Source organism: Corythoichthys intestinalis, chromosome 12, assembly GCF_030265065.1.
Source record: "Corythoichthys intestinalis isolate RoL2023-P3 chromosome 12, ASM3026506v1, whole genome shotgun sequence".
Classification (NCBI taxonomy): Eukaryota; Metazoa; Chordata; class Actinopteri; order Syngnathiformes; family Syngnathidae; genus Corythoichthys; species Corythoichthys intestinalis.
The window spans coordinates 45551848-45575466 of NC_080406.1; the positions used below are offsets into that span (position 1 = coordinate 45551848).

General features: G+C 37.9%; 1 protein-coding gene across 3 annotated transcripts; it reads right to left on the reverse strand.

Annotated features, from left to right (window-relative positions):
* Window positions 1–4971: 4971 nt before the first annotated feature.
* Window positions 4972–21636, reverse strand: LOC130927420 (myc box-dependent-interacting protein 1-like). Of its 3 annotated transcripts, XM_057853232.1 has the most exons (19): window positions 21318–21636; window positions 19405–19485; window positions 19212–19266; window positions 19047–19141; window positions 18779–18874; window positions 18592–18702; window positions 18399–18491; window positions 18137–18222; window positions 17677–17752; window positions 16458–16513; window positions 16157–16201; window positions 14537–14606; window positions 14343–14465; window positions 13389–13409; window positions 10077–10427; window positions 9632–9709; window positions 5381–5455; window positions 5202–5303; window positions 4972–5136 (listed from the first exon to the last, which is right to left on the reverse strand). In XM_057853232.1, the coding sequence occupies exons 1-19, from the start codon at window positions 21402–21404 to the stop codon at window positions 5035–5037; spliced, it is 1803 nt and encodes a 600-aa protein (XP_057709215.1). In that variant the 5' UTR covers window positions 21405–21636; the 3' UTR covers window positions 4972–5034. The 3 variants fall into 3 exon arrangements, with proteins under 3 accessions (XP_057709215.1, XP_057709216.1, XP_057709217.1); XM_057853233.1 differs by lacking the exon at window positions 16157–16201 and having other exon boundaries at window positions 4982–5136; XM_057853234.1 differs by lacking the exon at window positions 10077–10427 and having other exon boundaries at window positions 4982–5136.
* Window positions 21637–23619: the final 1983 nt, after the last annotated feature.

The window sequence follows — 23619 nt, forward strand, 5'->3', positions numbered from 1 at the left end:
TTGGGGAGGGGTGGGGGCAATGCTGTGTCTTCATATGATATGTTTAACATAAAGTTGTTTTAATTTAAAAAAAAAAAAAAGTGTTTTCTTTGCTAGAAAATTTAGGGTTTTGAGATAATACATTAAGAAAATCTCTACAAATCGCACATTGAAAAAACAAGTGTATTGTGTATTTTTCTACCCTTTATGTATCACAACAGTTTAAGAAATTCACAATTTGTCTTGGAAGTGAGTCTGAATTTGAGGGGTTGTCGTGGTGGGCTCATGGTTGGTTTCAGTACCACGGACAGCAATTTTTAGGTCATTTTTCTTCTTCTTCCCCCGATGCATTTTTTACTTTTAGGCAGAGTGTGCCCTACTGGTGGCAATAATCATTACATTTATTAATTATTTAAGCAACCAGTAAGGTGTGCTCCAATCTGAACCCTTAACCCTAAATAAATAAATAGATTAAATAAACCATATATATACAGTATTGTGCAAAAGTTTTAGGCAGGACACCTGCTTAAAACTTTTGCACAGTACTGTATTATATTTTTTTAATTATTACATTTATTAGGATCATGGAAGCTTCCACTTGGGGAAAATATATACATACAGTATATCCTGTATTTACATATTATTATAAAAATATACAGTACTATGCAAAAGTTTTAGGCAGGTGTCCTGCCTAAAACCTTTGCACAGTACTGTATATATATATATATATATATATATATATATATATATATATATATATATATATATATATATATATATATATATATATATATATATATATATATATATATATATATATATATATATATATATATATATAGTTTTTTTAGCTGATTGCCTGCTATTGACAACTATACTATATTGGAGGACTGACAGTGAATGCTCATCTTTCAGTGCCATTGACAGCGCTAGACATCCATTTTGACTTGGAGGGCTCTCATTGATTTCTTCATTCACCCCTCCCAGTACAAATAGGTATGATTTCTAGCACCGTTAAAGGCCACCGGTAAGTTAAATGACTACCCTCTAAAAGCTAAATAAAAGCTTGCGTCAAATAGCAAGCAATGAAACACAAAACTGATGGAGGTTGGAAGTCATTTTTAATATTGGTCGGTATAGGTAAGGAAGATAAGTTGTTGTTTTATCCCTTAAGTAGTCACAGAAGACGTGCTTTAAAGCAAATAGAGAACCAGACTAGAGAAAATTAAAATTTAAAAAGGAAAAAAAAAAGAAAAATGGAGCCAACCATGAAATTACACATGGTCGAACAAAGTAATTCTCTTTATGTCTTGCCTTGTGTAATCACAATTTAATCTCTTTGGGTAACAACACACTGGTAACATTTTGAGGCAAGTGAATTGAAAGGGTTGAGGGAATTGGGTAGTGTGTAAACATCTCAAAAGTCAGCTCAAAAGCCACCTTATAAAAAAATAAACACAACTTTTGGTGGAAAAGAAAAACAATACCTCAAATGTAATCCCAGTAGCATTGTCTTAATCAAAAGGTTTTCACACAACAGCACATGGGTAGTCAGCATGCTCACATTAACTCACATACAGATATGAATGTCTTTATAGAATACGTAGCTGTCATCACTTGGCAAAATTACACTTATACACAACGAATGCACAATAACCTGTAATGCCAGCGCAAATACGTTTGACCAGTCTGAAAAGCTCCCTTTTTCCATAATATTAGCCTATAAATAAACATTTTCTATTCCCAAACATACATACAATCACACTAGGCACGCACCTCACTCACACTTCAATATAGCAATAACAAATGGGAATCTATGTTGAGACTGTGAATGTGTTTGAAGTTTTGTAAGAGTGGAGAACCTGATGGAAGTACAAAACACTCTGTAGCATCATCAGTTGGCAAATATACTGACCGTGATAGGCTTTAGCATCATTGCTAAGCAGCATAGAAAAATAAAACAAGTAGCTCTGGTGCATATTTGGAAAGATTTGCATCTGTGAGCAAAGTCATCTTGATGAAAGTAGGAGAAGCTGATCTCAGCACACCTTTGAAAAGTGAATGAATCTGGCTCAGTTATAATGTGATTTGATTAGAGTGTGTGATTAGCTATTAACTATTATAGAACCAGTAGCAACTTGTCATTGGAGCAGTTTTCTGGATTTATGCATATTTTGACAGAATTTACAAAATGTTCAATTTGATACGGGTTACGTGGCTGTATTGATAGTTTAATGCATAATAATTTACCTAACAACACTGTTAAACCACTTTTTTCCCACCATAGATAACAAGCAAATACATCAACAAGGGAATAAGGAAATAAGGTGTAATGATTGTTACAGCTGCCCAAGACTATCATTGTTAACTCATTCACTGACATTGATAGCAAGAGAAATCAAATCTATTTGAGCTGGGATGGATGGGATTGAATGATCATGCTTCAGTGACACTGACGGCAAGAGACATCCAATCCATTTAGACTGGGAGGCCTGGCAGCGATCAAAATTAAAAGCAATCTTTTCAGGATATCATAGGCATTGATGTTAAGGTCTAGTGAAGTAAAAATAAGCTTCATGAAAAATAGTCGTGAAATGAGTTTGTGAAAAATGTTGCCACCACTAACATCCCCACCAGTGTTGTTTTCGTCAGCAATGACGATGGTGAAAATATTTCATCGACGAACAATTTTTTTCATGACAATGATGAGCAGAAAATGTGACTAGAACATAACGACTCTATTGCCAGTTTTTGTCAGATGAGAAGACTACGACACGAAAATGTGACATCATTTCCATCATATGGTCACAATGCGTGAAATTTTAATATTGTACGTCAGCTTGCATCACAGTAGTGTTTGGGTCGTGTCCATACGCGGAGATTAAGGGGGGCGGGTGGCCAAAAAGTGTCATTGCATGTAATTGACGTTTCTCTACATATGAATTTAAAATTAAGACTTTGCCGGTAAAATGTTGTCTATAAAATTTGTAAAGCAATAAAACAAACAACAAAAATAAGTGAAATGAACAAAAAAAATATTTTTATAATGGGTCAAAATTGTTTTTCGAACAGATCTTGTGACTAGCACCTTAGAAGGTCATTTGCTTTGCTTAGCCAAAACCACCGGAGAACAGAGGACGCAAGATGGATATACGTAATTTTTTCAAACCTAAGGTTTCAAAAGCGACAACAACTACTGAGCAAGAACCAAGGTTTGAAAATATGGACCATGAAACGCCGAAGAGCACCGCCAAAAAGGTGAGCGGAGTTTCAATTTGCCCCACTAAAGATGTTAATTGTACAACAGAACCACCACCAGCTGGGATGCTTGTATTTACGATCATGGGCTACAAACCGAGCATTTATAGTGTAAGTTAATTTTCTTGCTGACACTGCGTTTTGGGGTCATCAACATGTTTTGCTCCCCCTGCCACAAAAGTCAAACTCCACCTTTCGTTGTGTCACTCATGTGAGATGTGATGTGCCTCCACCTCCTCACTGGAGGATGTGTCTCAAGCTAGGCTGCACTCCATTGCTTGTTTGGAATAATGGTAAGATTTGTTTTCTTATCTTGGCAAGAGAGAATATGCAATGTTGCTTCAGAATGGCAAGCATCCTCTTAAAATACCGGCCAGTCTAAAGCAAAGCCCCTTGGCTTTTCTGGTCAGTAAGTCTAGAGCAAGGGTAGCCAACATCGGTCCTCGAGGGCCCCTATCCAGCTTGTTTTCCAGGTCTCCCTCCTCCAATACACCTGACTCAAATAATCAGGATTGTTATCAGGCTGCTGCAGAGCTTACTGATGAGCTGATCATTTGATTCAGGTGTTTAAAGGAGGGAGACATGGAAAACAACCTGGATAGAGGCCCTCGAGTTGGCTACCCCTGGTCTAGAGGAAGTTAAACGTTCGGACAACTTTTTTTTACATATAGTTTGTGGCTTATAGGTAGGCTTAATTGACAATAATGTATTGCTTATCCTGTTGAGTGTGGATGATCAACACATAGTTGGCATTGTCCATGTAGATGCTACAATATGTGCTCGTCTGTTTATGTTCATATGAAGTTGTTGGAAACCTTTATTTAGTTTTGGACGAAAATTTTTAATTTTACAGACGAAAACATTTTGAGTAATTGTCGACTAAAACTAGAAGAAATTGGTATGAGATTTTGTCGACTAAAACTAGACAAAGACGAAAACACTTTGAAATTAATAAATGAAAGTATGACCAAGAAGTATTTTCGTCCAAAAGACAAAAACAAAAATTAAAAGAGCTACCAAAAACAACACTGATCCCCACGTCGCTACAACTGGCTTGATTCAAATCCATGGTTCGGACGTTGTATCAAGATTATATTTCATTTTTTGAGTGAAATGTTTAAAGTTCACTTTCGGGGTCCGTTTTTAACTCATTGCCCTCCAGCAGTAAATAACAATGTTTCAGTGCCATTGACAGCGATAGATGGATTGGATTCTATCATTGTCAGATAGCACTGAAACATGATCATTCGATGCCAGCCACCCCAATAGATCCCAGATAGATTTGATGTCTATCACTGCCAAAGGCAGTGAGTGAGTTAATGTCTGATTAATCAACCACTCATATTGAACTCCGTGACACCTGAACTTAACATCTTCCCCTCCCTGAATATTTAAAAAATAACTTGCTACATGAAACAAAAACAAAAACAAAAAAAAATCTCATAAACTCTGTGATTGATGATTTGTATGGAAATGTAACGATTTAGTCACAGTAAGCCGTTACAGAAGGAGGCGCAACTGCATTGTCCTGCATGAGGTCAGGATTCACTGGTCAGCCCAGTCAACTATTTTACAATAAGACTAACATTTGGCCACTTGGAACGGCTGTCTTTTTTTTTTTTGTTTTTTTTTATAACCTCTTTTGCAGGAAATCCAATTCCTCAGTAGTGGAACTGCAATTTCAGCTCTACATCTACGGGCAAAGTCCGAGTAGAGAGACAGGGCAAGAATAGGACATGGAGTGCGACGATAGAGGAAAAGGGATGAAGGAAATAACTTGGCATGATGATAAAATTTTCACAGCCTCTGGGTGAAGTTTTCAGGGAATACTCCTTTGGTGCTGTTTTCTTTTTTCTGCTTCCAGTCGTTTTCATTTATTCCCATCAGCCAGCCATCATCCTAAAGACATGAAGAAATTCAATCATTATTCCATATATTGAAATGCAGCTAGTGCGTGCGCGTACCTGCTCATCTGGGTTTTCAAAGGTTATTACTAGCACCACGTCCCCTGCTTTCATTTCAAGTTCGTCCGTGTCGTTTGCAGCATAATCATGCATCACCTGGACCTTTGCCAAACATTAATAGAAGGAGAAATCAGATGGGTTGAACAATATTATACTCTGATGAAATTCAGGGGTCTTACTTTAAACAGGAAGCCAGGGGGCATGTCAGGTGACTCTGGCTTTGTTGCTGTGGGTTCTTCATTTTCTGCAGGTGTCTGTACAGGAAAACAAAACATAGGTTTCGAAAAATTCTAAGAAATATAAACGTTTTAACAATTTATAGAAAACTCATTTAACTTATTGGCTGACACTGACGGCTATAGACTTCCCATTTTGATTGGGAGGGGCGAATAAACGACCCTTCATTCACTACCTCCCAGTCACAATGGATTGGACGTCTAGTTAGTGGCACTAAAACATTCCGACCTGGTCCTCCCAGTTTGAATTTGAATGAATTCCAATATTTGTTGCATAACAGGCAATAAGTTAAACAACTATTACATTAAAAAATAAATAATGAAAATAATAAACATTAGTGTTTTTTGAGCCATAAACAGAGTGTATTTTGAATTTGTTTGATTGATTTTGTTCTTATTAACATGTTATCAATTTATAATTTTTTAAATTGATAAAATACATTTTAAAAAATTATATCTAAAAAAAAATACAATAATGAATAATAATAATGAATAACATATCTAATTATAATTGAGTCCTGGCGCCCACATAGGTGGCTTTTTAAGTCAAATATACATATATATACAGTATATACAGTATATATATATATATACAGTATATATATATATATATATATATATATATATATATATATATATATACACACACACACAGTATATATACAGTATATATATATATATATATATATACCCATTGCCAGTGTATCAAATACTTGTTCTCCCCACTGTATATATGTCTCAAAGTGAAAAAAAAAAAACATATTAAATGTGATTAATTTTTTTAAAAAATGCTTTCATGAGGAAAACATGATATTATGGTTATGCCAAATTTGGACTTTTAGGGAAATAGCGATTCATATTGCCGAAATAAGGGATGCCTAAATGCTCCATTCAAAACTGCTCTAAAGTCAATGTTCATTCACAGTCACGTGAAAAATTTAGGACACCCCATTAAATATTCAATTCTTTACTAAAATATATTCACATATCAATTTCTGATTTTGTTTTTCTTTATCTCTGGAAAAGATAGTGATTACAAAAATGCATATCCTAACTGAGGAAAAAGTTAGGACACCTTACCACCTAATAGCTACTAGTGTTACCCCCTTTTTACCCCTTTAACTTCAGTGAAACATTTTTTGTAGCCATCTACCAATCTTTGACATCGGTCTGAAGAAAGTTTGGCCCGCTCCTCAACGCAGAATATGTTCAGCTGTGAGATGTTTGGGCGGTTTCTTGCATGTACAGCCCGTTTCAGGTCACCCCAGAGCATCTCAATGGGATTAAGATATGGGCTTTGACTCGGCCATTCCAGGACTCTCCAATTCTTCCTTTTTTAGCCAGTCCTTGGATTTATTTGTATGTTCTGGGTTATTGTGATGTTGCAGGGTCCAGTTTCACTTCAGCTTTAAATTTTCCACAGATGATCTCACATGTTCCGCAAGCACCCTTTGATACACGATAGAATTCGTGGTGGATTCTATGATAATGAGCTGGCCAGGTCCTGCAAGTAGCAGAGCATCCCCAAACCATGACACTTCCACCTCCATGCTTCACAATTGATATGAGGTTCTTCTCCTGGAATCCTGTATTTGGGTTCACTGACATTGAGTTCAAAAAATTCAATTTTAGATTAATCCGTCCAACAAACATTATTCCTGAAGTCCTGGTCTTTGTCTACATTCACTCTGGCAAACTTCAGTCTGGCCTTCATGTTCTTCTTGGAGAGCAAAGGTTTCCTCCTTGCACACCTCCCATGAATGTTAAATTTGTGAAGTCTCTTTCTGATTGTAGAGCCATGCGCTTTCACGTCAACAGTAGCAAGAGCCTGCCGTAAGTCCCGTGATGCCATTTTAGGGTTTTTACAGACTTCTTTTAGCATCTTGTTGTCTGCTCTCGGGGTGAACTTGCTTGGACGGCCAGACCTGGGCATGTTGGCAGTTGTTTTGAATGTCCTCCACTTGTAGACTATTTTCCAGACAGTGGAATGGCTGATTTTATATTCTTTCAGATTTTATATTCTTCCAAGATCTTTTGAAATCCTTTACCAGACTCATAAGCGTATACAATATCATTTCTGAAGGCCTCAGACAGCTCCTTTGATCTCAACATTGGTGTTCTCTCTCACTTCAACAGTCAGTCACTCTTGAAAGTATTCTGCGTTGAAGAGTGGGGGCAAACTTGGACTGGTAGATGGCTACAAAAAGCCATCTCACTGGAGTTAAGAGGGTAAAAGGGGATAACACTAGCTAAACATTAGGTGGTAGTAGAGGTGTGCATCGGCACTGCCCTCACGATTCAATTTGATTATGATTTGGAGGGCCACGTTTCGATTCGATTCGATTCAGAGGGTCACGATTTGATTCGGTTCGATTCGGCAATGCATCGCGATGTATTAAAGCCTGGGATGCATTAAAATTCTAAAGCAAAGCATATTTTTCATGAATCATGAGGCAACACAAGTGGTCAGACATTAAACTTTTCTTGGCTCTTGTGTCACTCCTGGTTGAAGTCAAATGAAAATAGTATACTTTCAGATATATATATATTAAAAAAAAAAAAAAAAAAACATCACACTGTTTAATTTGTGCTTTGAATGAGACCAGGGCTTTCTCTTTTTTTTACACATAGTAGCACTCCCTCTTTCTCCACTTCAGCCATTGTTATGTTATGTCCTATCTCTCTGCTCTTTCGATTGCAACTGTGCATGTCTGTGACGTTACTCCGGTGAGGAAGCGGATTTGGGTTCCTCGTCCCCCTGCATTGCTTTGAATGTAAAGTAGCTTCCTCTACAGGTAAACATGAGAATAATAATACAAATGGGGAAACCAAATGCGTTGCATCACCGGAATTGTGCAGCGAAGATTTTTGAACGTACTTATATTAGAGCCTAGTTCGGGCCTAAAAAATCCAGCCCGACCCGACCCGGCCCGGCCCCCGCGTATTAAAGCCCGACCCGGCCCCAGCAATTAACTTACCTTGCAGGCCCGAGCCCGAAAAAACCCGAAATTTCATTTTTATTTGAATGCCCAAGCCCCGAAAACCCCCCGAAATTTTACGTTTTATTTGTAGGCCCGTGCTAAATCCTTTCCACACACCACTCGTGGATTCTTGCCTTTTCAGTCCCCCCATCTTTAGTTTGCTTTTCACCTCTTGCTGCTCTATATCGAAATTTGAAAAGGAAATACGAGGATGCAGTTGCAGATTTGCGGAGAGGCCAAAGCGCGAGGGGAAGATTAAAAGGAGGTCTGGGCCACGGCGTTCATGTGCGCAAACAATGCACTGGCTCTGCTGCGGCTCATGTTTGGGATTACCAAAGCGCCTTCTCTCTGTTTTATCCAATGTATTTATTTTTATAACTAATAGTCCTTAGTTTAACATCCATACATCGTTTTAGTATACAAATATATATTTATTTTTTAAAAAAGCGAGCGAGAAGTCCAGCCCGACCCGACCCGAACGTAAATCATTGACATTTTGGGCCCGAAATTCAGGTCGGGTTGGGTCGGATTCGGGCTCAAGATCTAGGCTATTAGTCTTATATATTTTAAAATGCGCTGAATCGATTCGGCTTGTTGCCCGCATCGAATCGAATCGTCCATGCCCCGCATCAGGATGCATCGCCGCATCGATTATTGTTGACACCAGTGGGTGGTAGGGTGTCATAATTTTTTCCTCAGTTAGAATATGCATTTCTGTTGATATATTTGGTTTAATGAGTAAAACAATTTTAATTTTTGTTGTTTACCCGCAATTAAGTCAATTTCTTTTCCCAAGATAAAGAAAAATAAGATCAGACATTGATATGTGAACATTTCTTAATAAAAAACTGAATATTTAAAGGGGTGTCCTAATTTTTTCACATGACTGTACATGTTGAAACATTTAACTATACAACATGATTGTAACAATGACAAAAATTATCCCTGCAAATCTGCATCATTCATCACGATCATTCAAATCTACCATAGTTAACCCTACTAGCTCAGAGTTTCCCAGCCTGTCAAGTTAGTATCCAGTATTTTAACATGAAAGCCTTAAAATATTGATTTATAAATAAATGAATGCAAATTTGCATTCAAACATGACTATGACGTGCTGCTTTTGTCTGCTTTCGTCTGCTTTCTTTTTTTTTTTTTTTTTTTTCTTGCATGGTCTGGTTTTGTCTGGCTTACAAGGTCTGCTTTTACTCACATTATCAGTTGTTGTTTCCTCTGCTGCTTCCATTCCTTCTGCTTCAGGAGCTGCTTCCGGAGTTGTTTCAGACTCACCCTGAGACAACAAATACATGAGTAGAAAATATGAGCAACTCACTTTATATGATTTAAAACTACGAATAATTGAGAGGGAGTGAGAGTGGCACACAACAAGACAGACAGCAACACAAGCAGTGCTATAATGGACTATATTGTAATGTTAAATAGAGAAGATCAGCACATTATATTCAGTGTATGTGCAGTGATACTCTCTCTAGAAATCATCTCATCGATGCATCAATGTTGTTGTTCCAGATGCATCACCTCTGTTAAGACTCTTAATTGATAATCAATTTTCTTTATCATATCAGCATCTCAAGTTCAAACCTCCTCAAGAGCAGATGCATCCACCCTTTTCATCCAGATGCATCTTCTTGGTTTACCTGATCCTCTTCATTAGTTGCAGAAGGAGGAGCTTCTTCTTCACATGCATCAACCGAAGCCTCGGTAGGACTTGCGGCGTTCTCGTCCACCTGGTTCTCGTTCTCGACCGGAGTCTCCTGGGCTTCAGCCTCGGGTTCCTCGTATGCAAGCTGTGTTCCATCATCACCCCAGCTTTCGTTGGCATTATAGTGAACCGCCTGGGTGCCGTCGTCCCCCCAGCCCTCTGTGGCTGCGGCTATTGGGTCATAGCGGGCAGGCGGCGTATCATCATCACCCCAGGCTTCGGCAGCAGCCGCCACAGGGTCATAGGGCATCTTGGTGGGCTCTTCTTGGGCATCACCATCCTCTGGCTGAGGGGTTAGGTTTCAAGGGATCAGAGTTCATAAAACAGATTTTATCGCGTGGGTTGGTAAATATTTCGGGAAAATGTCAAAGGACAATTACTGTAAGTAAATACTGCAAAATTTGTCCAATAAAAGTTAAAAGTTGCAAACTAATAGTTAGTTTTTTTAGTATTATTTTGATCCAAATTTGAAACCAAACTGCCACTATGTGAACAGTGGCAGTGACAGAAATGTAAGACCTTATAGTAGTTGATTCATCATCATTATCTTCATCATCAATATTAGACAACAAGTATATTAAATAATCCTAAAACCAAAAGGTTTGATTTAAAAAAAAAAAAAAAAATCATAAAAATAGGTAGTTAAAGAGGAATGGCGATAAAAGGTATAAAGAAAGCCTTTTCCATCAGAAGATCGATGCGGGTTCTTCTGTGTTTAGTTGGCAAGCATGACAGGAATGGTCAAAAGGCAGAGGAAGGGTTGGGTGGGTTCTTTGTAAGAGAAGAAGTGTCATTCCATTATGAAGTATTGCTGTTTGCCACAAGCTGTAATAGCGGCACAGAACCGTCTTGGCTTTGAGACACATCTCTCTTACAGTGATGAACGAAAAGGTTAGTTCACGGATGTCAGAGTGCAAGCGAGGCTTTGTGAGGTTGTCCACTTATTCAAACCCCTGCAAAAGCATTCGCTAAAAGGTCAAATGAACAGCTTTACTCAATTGCAACTGACCCATGGCATGGAGAGGACACGTTTATCAGTGTAACATACAGGGTTCCATGGATTAACAGAAAATGGAGGTCAATTCAGTCCCAAACATTTAGACTGATCCAAGTAGGACATTTATTAAGATACCAAAATTATAGATCTAGCGTACATTTTTGAAAATGAATTGACTGAAGATTAATTCTGAGCTGTGTTAGTGTTATGTACAGTGGTATGATAAACTATCTAAACCTTTTGGAATTTCTCACATTTCTGGATAAAATCACCATCAAATGTGATCTTAGTCAAAATCACACAGATGAAAATACAGTGTCTGCTTTAACTAAAACCCCCATAACATTTATAGGTTTTCATATTTTAATGAGGATAGCATGCAAACAATGACAGAAGGGCAAAAAATAAGTAAGTGAACCCTCTGCCTAAGGAGAGTTAAAGAGCAATTCAAACATATTTTTACCAAACATTTTAAGTCAGGTGTGTGCCCAATCACTGATGAGTGGTTTAAAGCTGCCCTGCCCACTATAAAACACACATCTGGTAAGAAATGTCTTAATGAGAAGCATTGTCTGATGTGAATCATTGCTCGGTCAAAAACATGTCTGAAGACCTGCGATCACAGATTGTTGATTTGTATAAAGCTGGGAAAGGATACAAAACCATCTCTAAAAGTCTGGATGTTCATCAAACGACAGTCAGAGATGTTGTCCACAAATGGAGAGAGTTTGGACTGTTGCTACTCTCCCAAGGAGTGGCCATCCACCAAAGATAATGCCAAGAGTTCAGCACAGAATATTCAGAGAGTTAAAAAGAACCCTAGAGTGTCTGCTAAAGACTTACAGAAATCACTAGCACAGTCCACTATGTCTGATCACATATTAACTATATGTAAAACTATGACCAAGAATGGTGTTCATGGAGGACTCCACTGAGGAAGCCCCTGCTGTCTAAAACAAACAAACAAACAAACAAACAAACAAAAAAAAAAAAACATTGTTGCTCGCTTGTTGCTGTAATGTTTGCAAAAAGGCGCTTGGACACTCCACAAAAGTTTGGCAAAACATTTTGTGGACTGATGAAACCTAAGTTGAATTGTTTGGGAGTAACATGCAACGTCATGTGTGGAGGAAAAATGGAACAGCTCACTAGCATCAATACCTTATCCCCACCGTGAAGCATGGTGGAGGGAGCCTCATGATTTGGGGCTGTTTTGCTGCCTCAAGGCCTGGAAAACATGCAATCATTAATGGAAGAATGAATTCAAAACTTTATCAGGATATTTTGCAGGAAAACCTCAGGCCGTCTGTCAGGCAGTTGAAGCTAAAACCAGGATGGATGCTGCAACAAGACAATGATCCATACTTCAGAATGGTTTCAGAAGAACAAAATACACGTTCTGGAGTGGCCAAGTCAAAGTCCAGACTTGAACCCCATTGATATGCTTTGGCATGACCTAAAGACAGTGATTCATGCCAGACATCCCAGGAATCTGACTGAACTACAGCAGTTTTATAGAGAAGAATCGGCCAAGATTAGTCCTGATCGATGTGCCAGAATGATCTGCAGCTACAGGAAGCGTCTGGTTCAAGTTATTGCTGTCAAAGGGGGGCACAAAATATTAAATGTGATGGTTCACTTACTTATTTTTCCCTCTTCTGTCATTGTTTGCATACTATCCTCATTAAAATATGAAAACCTATAAATGTTTGGGTGGTTTTAGTTTTAGCAGACACTGTTTTTTTCATCTGTGTGATTTTGACAAAGATTAGATCACATTTGATGGTGATTTTATGCAGAAATGTGAGAAATTCCAAAAGGTTCAGATACTTTTTCATACCACTGTTAACATTCTGGGAGTTAAGACAGCAAACATTGCAAACATGACAACAATGTGGGACAGAAACACAAATCACCCATCAAAGAAGTCTCACCAGGAGTGATGCTTATTTAATGGCTCCATGAAATGGTCAACATCAACAAAAGGACATGTAAATAATGATGATGATCATAATGTTTGATTATTTCTGATTTTTATTGATCAAATAAACTCATTTGCTTGACGGTGCCAGACATTCAGTCCCATTTTGGTGCTGGCCCAGTCAAAATGGATTGATGTCTAGCCTCATCAATGGCAGCGAAATGTGATCACTCAATGTCAGCGATCCCAGTTTAAATGGAATTGATGTATATCACTGTCAATGGCAGTGAATGAGTTAATAATGTCATTCTTGGAGTCACTCAGCTTACCCAGGAGTCCCAGTTTGCTGGCTGTGAAGGGAGAGGAAGTAACAGTATGACAAATGTATCAATATCAATATATCTCTTAACTCATTAATTAAAGCAGACTATTATCTGTGTGATGAATTAATGATTGTTGGGACAGAAAATCAATCCCCCCCCCCCAAAAAAAAAAAAAAATCTATATTATGCAAGCTTTGTCTCTCATAATGCATGCCTTCCACTTAATAAATTGAATTCTGACAACCAGCAGACCTGCACCAAAAGAAAGCTAAATACAATGGGGAATGTTAGTTCCAGCAATACAGAAATAAAGGAAAACTCATCTCTTGTCATATTTGTTCTCCAATTTTGTCTGCACGCGAGCAAAGGGAGACCAGGAAAAATGTGTTGTTGTCGACGATCATAAATAAAGTAACAAAGGGTCACTCAAAGCACATTGCAATAAATCACATGACACGAGCTTTATATATATTCGGCTTGAAAAGAAAGCGAAAAAGAATAGAACCAGCAACACCTCAAAATGCGCCAAGTTTTTCAAGACATTTTTATCCACACCCACAATCATTTTTTAGCAACATGTGCCCTGCAAAAACAACTGACCATCATGTTTCAGTCGATAAATAAAATCTCTCAGAAACCTGGCATTTTATCCTGTAGTAAGGTGAGTTAGGAGGTAAATATCCATGCAATTAGTTTTTTCACCTCTGTAACCGTAAGTAAGTAACTGTAAGTTTTTGGTTTTCTGTTGAACGCGCTGAATTCCAGTCCAATAGGCGGCTGGCTACAGTAATGTCAAACTGACAATAACAACAGAAACACTGGCGCACTGAGAAACCTCATGGAAGGGAACAACCACAAAAAAAGAACCCATTGGAAATAATCTGCCAAAGAGAGAAGATCTGTGCAAAAATTGACCATTCAACACTGTTGCTGGAAACCAACTGGCATATACATACTGACCTCTGTAGGGGAGGTGACACTAATATCAGGAGTTGCTGCAGAATCAAACAGGCTGATGATATTTTCTGCTTTCATCTCTTTGGATGGGGTCACCTTGGGTGGGGGAGGCACTGCTGGTTTGAGCTACAGCAAACACATAAATGATTAAAACATTGGACCATTTTTAAACACATACTGGGTTTAAACACATCTACCTTGGATGGGGATTTTGGAATTGGCGGCGGTCCTCCTGGCTTGAGAGTATGGTTGGGCTCATCGTTTCCACTGAGTCAGTGAGAAATAGAGTGTAGACATAATTATCCAGTGTCAGTGTAGATAATATAAGAGGATATACAGTGGTACCTCAACACACAAATTTGATTCTTTCCAGGACCTTGTTTGTATGTAGGTCGAAACGGTTGTATGTCGAGTAAGATTTTCCCATTAGAATACATTATAATATTATATAATATAGATTATTTCATTCCACCGCCCAAAAACGTTCGCTAAATACTGCAGGCACTGTTACAAATACCAATTAAACATAACAAAACAAATAATTATAAATACAAATTGGAATAATAATATGATGATAATGATATAAATAATGTAACAATTCGGGTTGTAATGTGGCAGTTGTGTTTTGCATGCTGTTCTTGAACACACCGTGTAACTTATGACTGAGTGAAACAGGTGCATTAGAGTAGGAAGCCTTCACCTTCTCTTTTTATGTTCTGTTGTTGTTGGCGTTGGCCACAGTGGACAGTCAGTGTGTTGTGTTGCACAAGTTCTGAAATAAATTGTTAAAATTCTGACGAAGCTACCGACTTCCTTGCCGATGTTACAATAATAATTCTATTAAAGAGTCGTAGACTCATCCTCGAGATCGTAGTAGACATATTCCAGCCGTATGGTCGAGAAATTTCACTGACGCAGACACCACGTTCATATTTGTCTATCATTCCCTTCTTGATTTCAATGGTAAGCGTCTCCTTTTTCCTTTTTTTCACCATCTGCACTAACCGTCTTGGGAACCATATTGATTTCTCTCACAAGAGAGAAGTGCGTCCCTCTTGTGGGAAAACAAGGAAATTGCGACGCTTTCATAAATCGTCGTATTTTAAGCATGTCGTCATATACCGAGACAAATGACGGGTCAAATTTTACATCTGATGTCAAAAGGATCATATGTCGAAGCGATCTGTATGTCGAGTTACCACTGTACAGAATAGCTGAAATTCATGCAAGAAGTGTCATGCAAAAAAAGTGAGTCTCCATTCCCTCCTTCTATAGCCTTCTCGCTTTTCATGCAAGCAGGCTGTGTCTGTGCCTCAGTTAATCTTCACAAAAGATTTGTGGTGCAGCATCATTAGTTATAGTGAACATAAAAGCTAGCAGAAGCCTCAGAACTGAAGATATTTAAAGAGGTGGACGTATACAAACTGGCTATAACTTGAGGAACAGTGGTGCAATTTAATGTGAACTCATACTAGCACCGAATTGAAAATACTGCTATTTTACAAATCTTATTGGTCTACAACATGCAGTTTTAAAATTAGGTTCCTCAGCAGGCTGCAGTTGACAATTGAACATTAGTTTTAATTATGTAACATTTTGCCTTGCACTGCATCAAAGAATACTGAATATAATTTGCCCATGATTCATATTTCCAGCTCTGAGGGCTCAGTGCTCTTTCCAGACTGCTTCTGTGAGCCCACTTACACAATCAAGCACCATATATGCTCTCAAACCTGCAAACTAAGCAACATACAGACAATTTGACAGACAGACTAACAGTTGTGTGACCGTGGTTGACCACAGTCCTCGTTGGTTACCTCCTGTTTGCTCCTGACGATAAGGCGCTGCGGTTACCTGTCTTTCTGCAATGGAGGTTCAGGGGTGACTTCAGATTAATGTGTCATTTAGTTTTACGTGTAACCCTAACTTGTGTGTGTAGTGTTCAGTAAGGGTTTAAATGAGGAAACAAACCTTCAACTTTGATAACAAAACGGTGTATAAAACAACTGCAAAACCCCTTTATCCATTTCATTATTGACATTATACTTATTTGTATGTTGAAGTAAGGCATTCAGAAGGAAATAAATAGCTGAAACTGGCTTTGAGTTTCTCACTAACCTGCTTGTGTCTGTCTGTTCGAGCTTCACCAAGACATCATATAAATCCTGATCCAACTGTCGGGGAAGGAAAGAGCAGCAAGTATTAGATATTTTGTTGAACTGAGGCAGAAATATACACAACTATAAACTTCATAATGTATTGACATGAGACATTCCCCATTCACTGCGTCACGCCTTCCCGAAGGGGGCCGTCTAACACTCCGCTTCATTTATTAGCAGTCGGGCACATGCAGCGATCGAATGTTGGATTTAGGTTAAAAAAAAAAGTACAAAAGCTGTTCTGCATACAAACAGGAAGGATTGTCCCAGCAGAGATATGTTCGAGGATTCAAGGTAATTATTATATTTTTCGTACCATGCTTTCATTTTGAAACGTTGTTAAAAAAAATCAATGACAGAGATTAATCGCTACAGCATCGTCGTTATACTTTGCAATATTTACGTAAAATAAATGCTACCTGCACGTTTTTTTTTTTTTGCTTTTAACCAAGAACTGATACTCTTTTACGTCCATGTCTATAAAGAATTCAGGGATTTAAGCATTTATTCACAAGAATTTTCAACGGAAAAAGCTCTTTGTTTACATATGGCGGCCTCTAATTTCTTTACTGACGAGCCTCGATGTTCGCAATATTTACATAAAATAAATGCTACTTGCACATTTTTTTGCTATTAACCAAGAACGGAGACTCTTTTACGTCCATATCTATAAAGAATTTAGTGATTTAAGCATTTATTCACAAGAATTTTCAACGGAAAAAGCTCTTTGTTTATATATGGCAGTCCTTAATTTCCTTACTGACTAGCCTCATAGTTCGCAATATTTATGTAAAATAAATGCTACCTGCACGGTTTTTTTTTTTGCTTTTAACCAAGAATGGAGACTGTTTTACGTCCATATCTATAAATAATTCAGGGATTTAAGCATTTATTCACAATATTTTTTAACAGAAAAAGCTGTTTCTCTGTTTCCACTCAGTCAGCTTTGACGGAGATAGGCTCCCTATGAATTGGCCCCGCGCCCCGTGTCCTTTCAATACATTATCAAGTCTATGACACAACACGACAAAATATGGACAAAAGTATTGGTAACACGTGGCCATTTAAATCTTCCACTCAAAGTGAAGGCATGAAAATTCAATTCAGAATGGCTAAGTAATTTGTAAATTGATACAGTATTTCAATCATACTTAAACCAATGTTTCTATATCACTCACTCGACTAATTTCCTTGTGAAACTTTTCCTCAAAACCAGCCAAACTCTGGAAGGTGCTGACGTAAAACCCAACACGACTGGAAAATAGAGAGAAAGAGGTAAAGTGACAAAGATTCACTGCATTTGGAGATTTGTTTTGTCTAATGCAAGATCATTCCTGACACAGATATCATTACATTCAAAAATAATTACAAAAGAAAATGCAGTTCAGTCCTATTTGCTGTATACAGATTTTCTGTTATCATCTCTTTCCTATGAAAATTATACATAATCAGGTGTCGAATAGCAAAATAAATGTCAATGTTGTCTTACAGAAATATCAAAATATTATAGTCAATAATTTTTTGTTCAAAATACAAGTCATAATATGTTCATTATCTTTCTTGCATTTTATTCTTTATCTTAAAATCTTAAAATAAAACAGACACTTATTCCGACAATTTAGCCCATTAAGCGCCTACCTGTTCCAGAGCGAAGGTAACTCCTCCTGTAAGTCGATATTGATCTCTTCAAACACCTTCTGGGCTCGCTCCAACTCTTCCTCGGCCTAAAATAAACACATTGTTTTGTGACTAACTTTGGAATTGAAATCTATATTTTTAAACTCGAGTGGTGACATAATTTTGTAACCTGTTTTTTTTTTTTGCTATTTGAACAGTAGAGGCAATAAACAGCTAAGAAAATTCCAAATGACTGGTATATCTAAGCACCCTTGTGGTCTACCTGGCTTCTAGACAAGCTACTCTGTGCAACATTGTGTGCGGACAGAATCCCTTGAGCCCAGCCAGGGGTTGCCCTCTCCAACAGAGATGACGGCTAAAAGGGAGAGACACATATGATATTACTGTATATCAATTATGTACTACTCATAAAATCTCAGTTACAGCTTCCACTCTGTTGTGCGCATTTGCATTACCTTGGTGATTTTAATGCCACCGTCTTTTTTCTTAGTCTTATGTGTGGTAGCGTAGTTGTGTCTGGCACTGTCATAATCAACCAATTTTCTGTCCCTCTTGGCAATACGAGCCTGAGCAACAGAGCAAAAAGGAAAAATGTGAATGTTTTTGTCATTTACGTTACGATGTTTGCTGTAAGACGTTTACTTTAATATCAGGAAACTGTCCCAAATAGGTATCCATGGAAATGAGAGCATGATCAACCAACTTCTGATGGTAGTCAGTCCAAAGCACATCGCAATCCTGTAAATGTAATATACAGTACTTTTAATCTGAGTGGATGGTTTTTAGCCACTGCGTTTGGTAAATCTCGATTATGTGATGTTATTTAATTCTCGTATGAATTTTGAAAACCTGATATTTTAAATAAAGTTTGACAAATAAATCAATATTAATAATAATACTAAAAACTGACCTCCACGATGGAATCAACTTCATTCTTGCCATACCAGTCGGGCTCATACATGTCAGCCAAGCATGCTTGTACGTTCTTCGAGGACTCATGCATGGCTGTGAAGAAGCACAAAACCAACATGTAGCACGTTTGAAAGAATTGGAAAAGGTGCATTGTTGGTCTCACCTTTCACAGCCTCCAGGTATGCTCTGAGGTCCCGCTGGAGTTTGCTCCCTTCAGCCTAATAATTGACACATTTGAGAAGACACAAAGTGATCATACAGTCAACAGTCATGTATTAAATCATAAAATAATTTAAATGTGGTTTGAACTGAAATAATCACAAACAGGGTTCTGATTGTATTTACTGGACACTTACATATTGCTTGTTGAAGTTTATGACTCCCTCTTCAAAAGCAACATCTTTGGTTTCATCTGCTTTTCCAAGTTTCTGTAAAACCTGGCAATCACAAAAGGCAATCGCACCGTCAATTTCTGTTTCAACCATACAATATATTGGTGATTGGTGCTGATTGGCTACAGCAGTGAACAGTATACGACAAGTTGAAATGACAATTCAATTAAGCATATTTCTTGACATTCATCATTCATGCCAACCATATAATTTGAATAATAGCAACGGCAATATATGATGATACTGCTTTACTGTTTTTTATGGTATTAATGTGATACACAGCACATTGAATTACCATTGTTTTGAAGTGTGATATACAAATAAGTTTCCGTTGCCTTTAGCTCTTTAGCTGCCATTGACGGAGATAAACGTCCAATTCATTTTGACTAGTGTGAATAAACGAGAAGTGCCGATTACCGGTTTCAAGGTATACCGTGGTATGAAAACGTCAGTTTCAAAACCACAAAAATTTTCCGTCATACCGTCCCTAAGGTATTAGTTATTTTTTATGTCCCAAAAATGCATGGAGAAATCCCTCGCTTGCTGCTGCAAGGCTCAAACCTCCCCCACCAGTTGTTACTTAGTGTCACTGAGTCAGCTATGCTACACGATGGCTGGAGGAGGTGAAACTCCTGAACTTTTTCCCCCATCGAAGAAAACGAAATCGCTGGTATGGGAATACTTCGGCTACGGAAAGCCTTAGAGGAGAAAGGCCAACCGACAGGTAAAACTTGTTTGCGGAGGGCGGCTGCTTAGGAGGCAATACCTCCAATATGATTTCGCATTTATACAAAATTAAAGGTTAGTAAACACTGTCATGAACGTTTCCCACCAGCTATGAGAGTTAACTTCAGCGTGCTTAGTATGTCTCTGGCAACTGTCTGTTGAGAAAGAGAGTTTGGGTATAATGTAAACATGATACGCGTCATACACATGTGCGTTTTATGGAAAATAATTCAATTATTTTTGTTCTGATGGCGATAACGTTAAGCTGTGGCTGTGGGTTTGTGCTCACCTAAAGGATTGCATTTATTTTAATTTTATTTAGAATATTGTTATTGTTTTTTAAATTTATTGGGAGGTATGGACGAGCATTTTACTCAATAAATGCTCTTTCTCTCGCCCTCTCCCAGTCAAATTGGATTGGACATCCATTGCCGTCAAAGGCAGGGTAACATGACCACTGAATGTCAACCATCCTAGTTCAAAAGAATTTGATGTCCCTCACTGTCAATGGCAGTGATTGAGTTAAAACACCTTCATAAGATTTTCTAGTTCCCATACAGCAAAAGATGATTAAATTTTTTTTTTTTAAATACTGTATGCGTAAGACCTCTTGCAGGTGCAACTGAAACTGCGCTAATGGCCGATGAGTGCCTATGACGCTTCATGGGGATCACCCTTGAAGATACGGTGCATATAGGTTTAACTAAGAGCGCCCTCTGTCATTCTCTCATCGCATGCCAAATGTGCAATTGCCAAGGCCTCTGTATGCATATCATACACGAACCAGCATTTAGTTTATAGTACTATCAACGAGATTTCGTAAATCTGGCAGATTTGAGTCTGTGGGACGTGAAAGACATTTAAACATGGTGAGAATGGTTGTCAAGTGCCACAAATAGGCAGTATACACTATTCGTGGGCCTCTCTCCCTCAATGTTTCTGACGCTGTCTCCTCGCTTGACATTGCTTCCAATACACGCAGATGCAGGGGTGTAAAACCCGATCCCCAAACGCACCATCTCGACTTCCAGCTGTGAGGCGGTCGTGATGCGACATTGCCCCTCGGTGGGGGGATGCGCAACGTGCTGTCACTACAGGCCTCACATCTCGTCACTTCCCACATTTGGTCACGTTTAGTTCCCAGCTCTTACCTTCTCTTGAGCTCTGGTTAGCTTCTTCTGAACGTTGCTGGCCACTTTTCCCGCAGTCAACCCCTTCCCCAAATTTAGCTCAGCCATCTTATAGCGTGGATCAGCCTCGGGACACGCACGGGTGGGAAATACGAGCAAAATCCAACCGCTCGACCGCTAGGGTGAACGTGTAGGAAAATGCATCAATGTGCCGATGAGAAAGAAACGCGTTGGATGTATATGAGACGCTGATGTGGTATCAGTTGGATGATGCAAAGCCAGGCTGGCTGTATTTCTCGAATATTGAGCTGCTAAGTGTGCGCGTCCACGACACGGGAGGAGGATGCTGACAGAGATGCTCTTAAAGGTACAGAGACTGCTGCGCGTACACGTGTCGTCATGTACAATGAACGTCAAAGTCAACGTGTCTTTTACGATGCTTCTCCAATTTCTAGCACAAAATTTTCCTAAAAAAAAAAAAAAAAAAAGATAAAAAGTTAGCTCCCGCTGTATAGTCACCAAAATTATAAATACAGAAGCATAGTAGCTAAAGGTTTTCATCAAAGCAGGTGTTTTCTATAACTACAAAGTACATTTACCATTATACTTCAACATATGCAGTTTGAACATCAACCGAAATAACTTTCTAAAATGCATTTTAAATTAATTACAAAATTAAAAATTAGAATTGCACCAACAATTCTAAATAATAATATTAAATAAATACATAAATAAATAAAAAATAGAAAGTCAATGTATTTTGGTTAAATAAAACGTACATTAAACCTTTCACTTGCACTGGCTGTGATTAACATTAAAAATGTGATTAGTGATACATTAAAACTGTTCAGGCCATAAGGACACTCAGATTCCTATTGTCTTTGTCTAAGCAGCTGAAAAGCACAAGTAAAAAAAAAAAAAAAGAAAAGTGGGGTGAAATTCTCGGTCAAAATGGATTGGACGTCTACCGCTGTCAGTGGCAGCCAAAGAGTTACTAAATAAAGAAAACATGTTTAACACACTCACACGTAATGCACAGTTCCAACATATGAATTAAAAAAAATACTGTATTTTGTTTGTGCATAAATAATTATAGATATTTGGGAATCAACGAGAGAGAGTCAAACCTTAGTTTAGAAACACAATCACAAGTCATTTATCAAAGTAGCCAGTAAAACTTGAAATGTGTTCCTTCTTATCATAGGTCTTATGACGAAATACCTGTTCAAACTTAAGATAAAACAAATATATATCAAAAACAGGTCTTGCAGGACAGTAGCAATTTAACTAAAATATATGTATTTCAATAATAATGAGACTATTATAACTATTTAGAATTATTATAACTACCTAGAAAGCAAAACAATAAACAAACATAAACATGCATATGGTTGGTTATGCATATAGTTACCTTTTTACGCCCTAATATTTTTTCCCCTGGAGATGGCGCCATAAGCACATGCCTTGTAAATGAGTGCTGTTATTCTTTCTTAATCTCTAAATGCATGTTCACACACAACACACTACAGTAAATATATCACCTAATATACATATGAACCCTTTCAAGCACTAATCCTAATTTTCAGTTTTAGTAGCCTCTACAGGGCACTATTTAAGTTACTTGCCACCATTGACGGCACTAGACGTCCAATCCATTTTAACTAGGACGGGGCGAAAGAACGAAAGTTTATTCTCCCCTCCTAATCAAAATGAATTGGACGTCTAGCACCGTCAATAGCACAGAAACATGAGCATTCACAGCCAGTCATCCCGGTTTAAATGTATTGGACATCAAGCACCATTAATGGCATGCAATTAGTTAATTATTATGGAGAAAAAGAACAAAAAAACTTTTGTGTGTTACTCAGGGCTGTTACCAGTCTCTATTCCTGTTTTTAGTCATTTAAATTACCGTAATTTTTGGACTATAAGCCGCACCCCACAAATTTGACACAAAAACTCCATTTGTCTACGGATAAGCTGAACCGGACTATAAGCCACAGGGATAGTCACACCTAAAGACTACTGTTGTCGTGAAACTATAATATTTTCAACTCGCAATCTATACTAAAAAAAAATAAAGAAATAAAAATAACCAATACCAATACGAGACTACATACTCAAAAACAAAAAAAAAGTGTTTAAAAGTGTGTCAGTGTTTTTTAGGAACTCGTTCAGTGCCATTGGACGATGCTAGCCATCCAGTCTTGTGCTAATGAAAAATTAAAACTCTTTATTAAAAGAGTTTGTGACTACTAGACGTCCAATCCATTTGAACAGGGAGGGTGGCAGCGAATTAATGTTAATTCGCTAGCAACCCCTC